This window comes from Taurulus bubalis, assembly GCF_910589615.1.
Source record: "Taurulus bubalis genome assembly, chromosome: 3".
Taxonomy (NCBI): Eukaryota; Metazoa; Chordata; class Actinopteri; order Perciformes; family Cottidae; genus Taurulus; species Taurulus bubalis.
The window spans coordinates 18,227,658-18,237,428 of record NC_136591.1 but is presented as its reverse complement, the minus strand read 5'-3'; the positions used below and the strand labels follow the sequence as shown (position 1 = coordinate 18,237,428).

General features: G+C 43.7%; 2 protein-coding genes across 2 annotated transcripts in view; both read right to left on the bottom strand.

The window, feature by feature from the left end:
* Positions 1–2,047: 2,047 nt before the first annotated feature.
* Positions 2,048–6,545, bottom strand: LOC306734811 (cell cycle control protein 50A-like; the record flags this gene model as incomplete). The annotated part of the gene is made up of 7 exons (XM_079216209.1): positions 2,048–3,430; positions 4,105–4,311; positions 4,427–4,573; positions 4,653–4,740; positions 5,318–5,425; positions 5,514–5,633; positions 6,303–6,545. The coding sequence occupies 7 exons, from the start codon at positions 6,543–6,545 to the stop codon at positions 3,237–3,239; spliced, it is 1,107 nt and encodes a 368-aa protein (XP_079072335.1). The 3' UTR covers positions 2,048–3,236.
* Positions 6,546–7,555: 1,010 nt separating this feature from the next.
* The window catches only part of filip1b (filamin A interacting protein 1b), a 35,313-nt gene continuing 33,097 nt past the window's right edge, over positions 7,556–9,771 (bottom strand). Inside the window, exon 7 of the mRNA XM_079216042.1 lies at positions 7,556–8,276. Coding sequence (XP_079072168.1) covers positions 8,236–8,276 — 41 coding nt within the window. The 3' untranslated portion in view covers positions 7,556–8,235. The remainder of the gene's footprint in view (positions 8,277–9,771) is intronic.

Below are 9,771 nucleotides of genomic sequence, written 5' to 3'. Positions count from 1 at the left end.
CCAAGATGGCCCGGTTCAGTCTGGGCGAACTGACCTAACTAAATGATCCACACGTTTAAGAATAATGCCTTCTAAATAAAATTTCCACCACAGTGATGTATTTGTACGTATATTTTGAAGTATCTTTCCCTATTAGATCTTTGTAAATGTCCTCCGTGTTCTTCCTCTTCAGCCTGTATGAGAATAAGGCAGGGGTGGGCAATTCATTTTCTGAAGGGGCCACATGAGAAATTTGGACCGTTGTGGAGGGCCAAACCAATTCTGAACTTAATTCAATTAACTCAATATTAATGTTATTACTTTATTAAAAAACTGTAAATTATATGGTTTTGAGATGCTACTGGTAAGAATACATGTCACAATAAGGCTAGGAAAATAAGTAAAAAAATGTAATGTAATTTTTTAAGATTTTTTTTAAACCTTACCTTAAATATGTATGTTAAAGACCAGCAATTTATTAACTTTAAACAAAAGCAATAGGTGCTTTTAATGATTTCCAGTTCAGTTGTTCTTACTCGGTGAGAAAAGTCCAGTCTGTGTTGCTTGAACAAGAGCATGAAGTCTGGTTGAATGAGGTGGAGATGTGACAGCTGACAGGTATCAGTGAGAGGATCTGATCTGTTGAACTTCATCACTAGAATGTTTGTTCTCATGTAGGTAGATCCAAAGAGAACCAACATCTTCTGAACATCTTTCCTCATGTGAGGAACGTTCTCCTCTTTGAGAGAAGAGTGAAGATCCTGACTTGCTCTGCCATAGTGGATCAGACCGCAGGTCAGATCCGCGGCGGCTTTGCGCGATTAATTTTCAATCTGGAGGCGGAGACTGCAGCGCGAGGCTCCTTGGGAGGCGGGGGTCTCGCGACAGAAACTGCAGAACAATACGCTTTCACTTCAGTCTCCAAGTCGGCAACACTGCCCTTAGTGAGGCTGCATAAGCGTGCGCGCACACATGAATAAATCGCCTTCAAAGTAAAAGCAGTGCCGTTTGTATTGCATTCATGGCGTGCACCTTATTTATTTATTCTTCATTTTTGATTGACCTTACGCGGGCCAGACTGGGAGAGTCTTATGCCGTGTTCACACCAAAACAGTTGCGAAATATTCGCGCGTCCAGATTACATGTTAAGTCAATGCACAGCCACGTTAGGTTGCGAAAAAGCAGATTTTTCGCCGGGCGTCGCGATAGAGGCGAAACGGCGTTGCGAATATTCGCAACTCCGCTTTTGCGCTTTTTCGCCGGCGTTCAAATATTTCAACTCCAGCGAATAATTCGCATGACGCGGAGTTGCGAAAGCCAATCAGCGTTGAGAAGCTCCGCCCGGCATCATCGCCGTTACTGAATGAAACTGCTAGTCCACTGAAGGAGCGCTGGAAACGGCTTCATTCAGACACTCGTCCTGGAGGAGTCAGAGCTGTGTGTGACTACGGATAATGTTATGAACCCAGACACGGGGGCGGTTGATGTTCCGACGTGTGTGGGACTTCCTCAACAAGTATAAAGCAGAACTAGAGGTTATTTCAATGCTGAATGGCGGAAATAGTAAATGCTTTCACAAACACGGAGATAGAAGCTCCGCCCGGCATCACCGCCGTCCCGCCGTTACTGAATCGAACTGCTGCTGGTCCACTGAAGGAGCGCTGGAAGCGGCTTCATTCCGACACTCGTCCTGGAGGAGTCGGAGCTGTGTGTGACTACGGATAATGTTATGAACCCAGACATGGGGGTGGTTGATGTTCCGACGTGTGTGGGACTTCCTCAACAAGTATGAAGCAGAACTAGTGGTTATTTACCTGGTGGATGAAGGAAATAGTAAATGTTTTCAAGACACAGAGATAAGCCCCGCCCCCTTTCTCCAGCGATGGTTGCGAAAAAACGGATTAACCACATAGAGCGAATTTTTCACCTGCGGCGAAGTGGCGTTGCGAAAATTCGCAACTGTTTTGGTGTGAACACGGCATTAAGATGCCCAGGTCTGGAATAAGGTATCAACTCAGTATTTTCTTTCTATCTCAGGTGAAGTAAAAATATAATAGTGAGAAACAATCAAACATGTCACATTTATTAATTTAAAGCAGCAACACAACACAGATGGAGTATAAAAATAAACGTCTCATGACTGCAGACAATTTATCTGGATGAAATGTATTAAAAGAAAAAACAACAATAACAAACATTTTCACTGAGCGCATTAAAACATGGCGTATCCACTTTATTAATCTACAATCTCAGCTGCTGCTAAAGATCTGAACATGGCAGGATTTGGGTGTAAAACTAGTGTATTAGATGTAAATGTTAAGACGTTACATCACATGTATGGAGTCATATCATGCTGTGTTGACATTATTATGATTATTATTGTTATTGCATGTTAACGCCAACAGAGAAGCCACGACGCAGCGTCAATGTGCAGTTTTCTGGATTCGATTTACACGTACTCAAACTTTAAACCCACAAAAGAAATCCTGATGTCTGGCGAGCAAGCCATGCAAACATTTACTAAAAATAAATACAAAAGAATGAAACATGACCTGTACAGCCCCAAGGCCACAGACGTGGAGCTTGCTCGACGCGATTTCTTATTTGTAAACGATGGAGGCTTGTTTTTAGTTTGACAGGCGGTTGATGTCGCACACAAAACGAGGGACAAAGACGATCCACTCCACTGTCACATTTACATCTCGGCTACCCAGCATGCAACGCGGGACTCGGAACAACACTCCGAGACGAGCAGCACTGAAGTGTAACAGCAAAAAAAGTCTGTTATTATTAGTGATGAGCTAACGGCTCCTCCTCTGTAGCGCCAAGATGTAACATTAAATACATTTATGCATGTTTATGTGGCCTAGAAGCCGGCAGGAGAGCCAACAACGATTAAAATCACGTCTACACACGTTTACAGCTGGTCAAAATAATAACCATGTGTATATTTTCTTATGTGTTAATAAGAAAAAAATGGCATCAGAGCAATAATCAGTGTGTGACTGTGGAATGTAAACTCCTCCTCCTCGTGTTAAAAATCGCTTCTGCGTCCCAGATAAGAACGATTCCCAAACTTATCTTATTAAGAAAGCTCTTCCTTTCCAAGGAGCACGTCATCAGTACGAAAGCTGTAAATTTGTGGCTATTTCTCCGCTCACTTTGGCAAATAATCGGCGGCTTAAGCCCTAAAAACTGCCGTTTGTCTGAAGGCGTAGATGTGGACGTTACACGGGAACTCTTGTCTACCGGGCGGCTCAGTTGGAAATGTCGGCGCCGTTGTTCCGGTTGCCGCACTTGTGGTGGATGACGAGCAGCACGACGCCCAGGAAGAAGCAGACGGAGCCCACGGTGATGTACGCGATGCCCAGGAACGGGTTCTTGCCGCCCATCCAGGAGATGGTGCTCAGGATCATCCGCTTCCGGCCCTCGAAGTTGCGGACGGGATAGTCTGGTTTCAACCGGTTAAAGATTGTTTAAAGAACAAATTTAGGTTTTTTTATTATTGTTTTTTTGTTGCAAAAAGCATTGCATCTTCATTTTTCTGATTAAGTTTACTGATCTGGATGCTCTCAGGTCACGGCAGGATCCTAAAAAACTGACTCTGTTGGGTTGCTGACAACACAGGGAAGAAGAAGAATGCTCAAAAGCTGATTTAAATGTCTCCAAGTAAAGAGCAAAAGGCGTTGCTGCAGAGAGCCGTTCTGCTTGTTGGTCACATGTTGTGGGCGTTTCGTTATGTTGGACCTCCCGACCACTGTGGCGTAAGGCTGACTTCAAGTGAGTCAAGGCCTCCATAATCAGGAGGGGCAGTGGGGCTAGCGGTTGCGCGTTTTGCAGTAGCAAACAGTTTTTTGACCGTGGTACACCTGATGACGATCGGTAACACAGAGATGGAAAATGTTTTGGGGTTTATTTTATGATCAGAGTACATGCAGCTAGGTTGTACCGACATGGTTAAGATTTTGTTTTGTATGAAGAAATGCAACTGATTAATAAACAAACTGGGCGTGTACACCTGGACATTGTCATCAATGACAGGCGTCAGAACAAGCAGCAAGGGAGCAACCAAGTAGAAGCCTTAGCGTCTGAATAGGCAACGGGGGGTTCCCACATGAAGGATACTGTAGACGACCTCCAGTGTGTAGTTTCCTCGGGGCAGAGTGGGAACCATGTTGTTCTTCTTGCCGATGATGCGGTAGAGTTTGCGGAAGGTTGGCAGGGCGGCGGTTCTCATCCACACGATGAAGTCCTCGTTGACGAAGCCGTTGTTGTCTGCATCAGAGTCCAGCTCATAGACGGGCCGGCGCCAGTTTACCGGCTTGCTCGTTCCTGAAATAGAAAGAGCTCAGACGGGTTATTTGAGTGTAGACGCCAGCGTGAGTGAAGGTTTGGTCGGTAATATCCTTGCAGAGCTCTAAGTTGAGCTCTCTGCAGATGCTGAAACCTTGAAAGACGGCGGTGAGGTTCGGGTTGTTGCCGCCGGGGTTCCCGAACTTCACGTGCTTGTCGGTCCACCAGGCGATGCCGGTCGTGTTGAGAGGAATCTGGATCTTTGTGCCGTTGGGGTCGTTGTAAAACAGCTCCAGCGTGTCTGCCACCAAACGAGGGATGTTTGAGTACAAAATGGATTTCGTTAAATGTAAACGTGTCAGCTGGGGTGACGGGCTCACCGTTGAACATGCTGTTGGCGATGGCGCCACATGGCGCGATGGGTTTGTTGTCGTGGTAAGCGTACGGCTCACACTCCTTACTGGGCTCCTGAGAGGGAAGAGGACGCGAAGGAGACCAGAGATAAGCGCTAACGACGAGCGGCTGTCCCAGGGGGCCCAGCGGTCACGATTTCTACCCAGGTGGTCTGGGTTCAAGTCCTGGTTTAGGGACAGCTACATTAATATATTTCTGAAAGATAGACTCCATCAGCGTTCTTTTTTTTTTTTTTTTAGGGGGTTTTCAAGCGGAAACGCCCACATAGCCGTTAGCAAAGAGCAGTGATGTAGGCCGTCACTTAATAGTCATAAAGCACTATTACTTCCATTTGTCTGTCAGTGTTGTTGTGTGTTTATACACACACACACACACACACACACACACACACACACACACACACACACTTATATTTTGACATAGTACATAGTAGTACATAGTAGTACTTTGTTGCCCTTGGTTTGTTTTGTTGTTTAACTGGTCCTGCAGATTACCTCCATGATGATTGTTTGCTACCAGACCACCAGACAGACGCTCTCCGTGCACTGAAGGTTAACCAACAAACTGTTTCTGGCTCTACAGCCCACGGCGTTGGGGCTCTGGGGGTTTCGTGCACAGGCGTCTGTCTCACCATGAGGGATTTCATGTTTCCGTTTAGCTGGCTGTCATCTCTCGACTTCACGTAGCGACGGTGGTTCTGATAGAAGTTGGAGAGGCCGTAGTACACGTAGACGTTGCTCTGTTGGTTTAAAGGAAAGAACAGGTATGAAAAGACAACCGGCTGTGTGCATATTGATAATGGGAAGCGGCGTCGGTGTCGTCCTCGCCTCATACGGCTGCTCCAGGTAGAACGGGACGGTGCAAGTGCACGGCCTCGTGCTGTTCCAGCTGAAGTTCTGGGAGCAGTTGAAGCAGGGACTGGACATGTCTGCTCCTGTGTAGTCAATCTGAAAAACAATAGAACGAACATTTCAAAACAGGAGCTAGTGTGTATTACACAAGAGCAAAACCACAAAACAGAGCAATGAAAACCAGGAAATAGGTCAAACGAGTTAGAAGAAAGTCAAAACAAACACGTTTGAATGTTGTTGTTTTATGCAATTTAAGTCAATCTGTAACACGGTTGCAGACATGATTAGCTGTCTGGAACACTTAGATAGATAGATATATAGATAGATAGATCACTATCATGAACTTAAGTGATCAATATTATTGAATTACAATAACAAAGGAGAAACACACTGACAAGTGTTATGAGCATATAAATGATCGATGCTTCCTGTTTAGTGACAGTGAACAGCCACTAAATGACAAAATTCCTAAATATTTATAATCAGTCCTGTGAAAAAACGTAAATTTGAGTGTTTCTATTGCACGGACAAAACAACGTGTTACGAGTTATCTAGATGTTAATTTGATTCATTAAAAAAAAAGCTGCTCTTCGGCCACATTTTTTTGCCGAATTTCCCGATGGAGCATTACGTTTCAGAAAATGTTCATGTTACGTTGCAAGGACGTGGAAAACGCCCAGATACGAGAGATAAAAGTTACATTGCACAATTATTGCATGGCATTTGGCGTGAGCGGTTGATGCCCAGCCGCGCGTGCGCCGCTACCTCGAACTCCCGGATGTTGTTCGACGTCACGAACAGGCCGATGCCGACAGGGATGAAGAGCAGCCCGATGATGAAGAAGGCCGGCAGCACGGTGCCCGCGGTGAGGATGGGCTGCCAGGCGGGCAGCCTCTGCTGCTTGAACGCCGTGTTTTCGGGCTTCTTGCTCCGCAGCAGCGGCCCGCCACCGGGGCCGGACACGATGACGTGCCCGTCCCCGTCTTTGGCGTTGTAACTGGTCGCCATCTATGTTTTGCCGCCCAACGGGAAGTTTTGCGAAACAAGGGAAATGAACAAGGAAATTAACGTACCGCGCGGTGACGTCACTGATTCAGTTACGAAGTGGTTGGTGGTTGGTGCTGCCTTCATGACTGGCGGGAATATCGGACATTTTAGAATTCATGCAATAATTCAACAAAAGTTGAGGGCGTTTGATGTTCAGACATGTTTGGGACTTCCACAACAAGTATAACGCAGACATAATGGTTATTTATTCCATAGTCGGTAGCGGAAAAGATAACCCTTTTTCACGGAGAAAATGCAGCGCAGTGTCGTTTTTTTGCAGGCTCTGGTTTCAACTTGTTTTGCACTTGTCCCTCCATGTGTGCCAGGTTGGGTCAAACCATCCTGATATGGGGGAGACTCTGGGTTTTCTAAATAATTGCATTTAACAGCCTATTGAATATAAAATTCACAAGTGATGGCACTGCCTGCATGACAGGAAAAAACTTGGGGTCGTGAGGAGAATTCTTGACAAAGCTCCGAATGCAACTTGGCACCATTGTCTTTTGCATGGAGAGGCCCTGGCAGCAAAGGATATGGTCCCAGTGTTTCATGGAACACTACAAGATGTCATCCAAGTGGTAAACAACATTAAACGAAGTGCAAAGAACACTAGATGTTTTGAAAAACTGTGCCAAGATCTTGGTAGTGAGCATGTACAGGTGTTTTATCATGCCGAGGTACACTGGCTTTCGAGGGGAAAGGTACAGTCCTGTTTTTATGAACTACGAGCTGTAATCGCAGCCTTTATTTCCCAGAACAATTCGCCTCTTGCAGACCTGTTTAACAACAGTGTGTGGCTCGCACGCGTTGCTTACCTCGCTGATGTGTTTCGTATTTGGGGATTAAGAGTTTAGAGTTCGAGTTTTTTTAAAGACATAAAAAATATATATATACTGGACACTTTAGGTTTCCAGTCTCTTGAGGACAATGGAACAATTAATTCACAAAAACTGCTAGTTTGTAATGCTTCAGCTTGAGTTTATTTATTTGGACAGTTCAAATAACAAATGGTGACCTTTCTTGTTTCTGTCTGGCCAAAGTTTAGAAAACATCATGTGTATTAAAAATGAAATGGGGGAAAATAGTTTGTTTTTATTGTGGGTTTTTCTAAAGAAAACAAAGCCAAGATCTCCATATTCCCTTATGCACCTTATGTGTATGTTTAGATCAACACAAACAATGCATTCTTACGTTTATTATACCACCAAATACACTTTAAACAACATTCCACTGATGTTCCTGATTACACGTTCAAAAGCCATTTTTAAATCAAGCGTAAAACCACATCTCCACCGTCTGCCCAAGACCATGTGACCAACTTTAAGCGACACTCAGGCTCTAAAGTCAACATTAGGATTCCTCAGAAACAAAAGACTCCAAGCTTTCTGGGGTATTTCTTTTACATTTTTCCGCCCATTTGTGGGACAGATGAGATCTATATATGCACTGTTATCTCCATTTCATTGCCATTGTTGTGTTTTATGTTCATATATGCACTTTTGTAGATGCTGGCTCAAAGGTCTGTCGTGTTGCAGCAGTACACATATTCTTCAATCCCATTAAAAAAAACACCCATTTTAGTGTTTGTTCACACATCATCTGGTCTTGAACACATTGTGAGATTTGTCCCCGGGACATCGGGGGTCTCGGCTCAGCGGCTGCTGCTTGCCGAGGCGGCGTCTGTCAGCGGACCTGTGGGAGAAACAATAACAACTCGTATGTTTCCTCGAAGGCCACATTACAGTCTGATGTCCACAGTCACGTTCATACTTATTTTCATTTCACACCGTCTTTTGATTAAGGTTTTAATATGAATATATTGATTAGTGGCGCTTTCAGTTTCAGTTAGTTGCAGTCTGCAAAAACACACCGCTAGATGGCGCCATATTCTACACACTGGCCCTTTAACCTTATAAACCCTACGCCCCTTTTTTCCTGTCTTTTTTCCTGTCTCCCGAAAAATTTTAAAAACTAAAACTGTGCTATCTCCTCATCCACAGTTCCGATTTAATTAAGTACGATACTGTGGGAGTCTAGTAAATCAATCTAGATAATTTTCTGACCAGTGTCTCAAAAGCGAGACCAGGAGTTATTTGTATTATTTTTTGGGGGCTTTCCGAGATTCTGGGATCTCATTGGTCCTCAGACTCTTCCGAAAGCGCATCAGACAGCACATGCGGAAGGAGGCAGCAATTTACATACCCCGTTTGTCATGGTGGGACCAAGGATCAGCTCAGTAGGTAATTTTTTAATTTCTTAACCGAAAAACACGTTTTTTGGACTTATCCTTGCATATGTAGATGCTTTAGGTGGTAATCTTTCTAAAGATGTGCAGTATTACTTTGTGGGATGATGGCAAGGCACCGAAGGCAAGGAGTTGCGGATTCATTAGAGATCAAGGACAATAGGGTCTGGTATTCATATTGTGGTCATAAGAGCTGTAGAACTCTGGACCCTAGGGTAGTACGGGTTCAAATCTGGGCGATGGAGACATTTCACAAGGTCAAACTGATTTATGAACTTAATTAATAAATTCATCGATTAGCTCAGAACACTGTGCTGATCTCTGAATTGCGGTTTTGTATTGTGAGATGCAATAAACACGAATAAAAGATGACATTAATACTTTACTCTGTTAAAATGTTCCATCGCAATGTTGTAAATATGACACTTCACCTCATTTAATGCTGAAACGATCAGAAGATTAATCAGTCGACAGATTATTTATCACCAGGAATGATGAGCTTTAAAGTGTATTCTTTCTCTTATAAAACATATTTTTGCTGCAAAGTCCACTCAGTTTTTTTCTGAAGCTTTCAGCTTCGTCTTGTTGTGTTTTAATGGAAATCAATATCTCCCGAGGAGCCCTTGTGATTGATTATGTGTCAATAAGTTGTGAGCGCTTCCTTTGAAGTATTAGAGAAAAGTCTGAGAAATATACATTAATTTGTGTCGTTATTCCACCTATTTAAATCTGCTTTTAACCTGTGAAACATTTGCATAATGTCATTGACAAAAAAACCCATCAACATCTCTTTCAGGAAGTAAAAAGTTCCCGTGGCTATAGGTTTTGTATAAGAAGCGTCTTTTTTTTTCTCTACGACTTTAAAATCAGATTTATGAACGTTTATTGAAAGATAATGATGTCCTCTGGTGAGCGGGAGTCTAACTGTATCTGAAAATACAT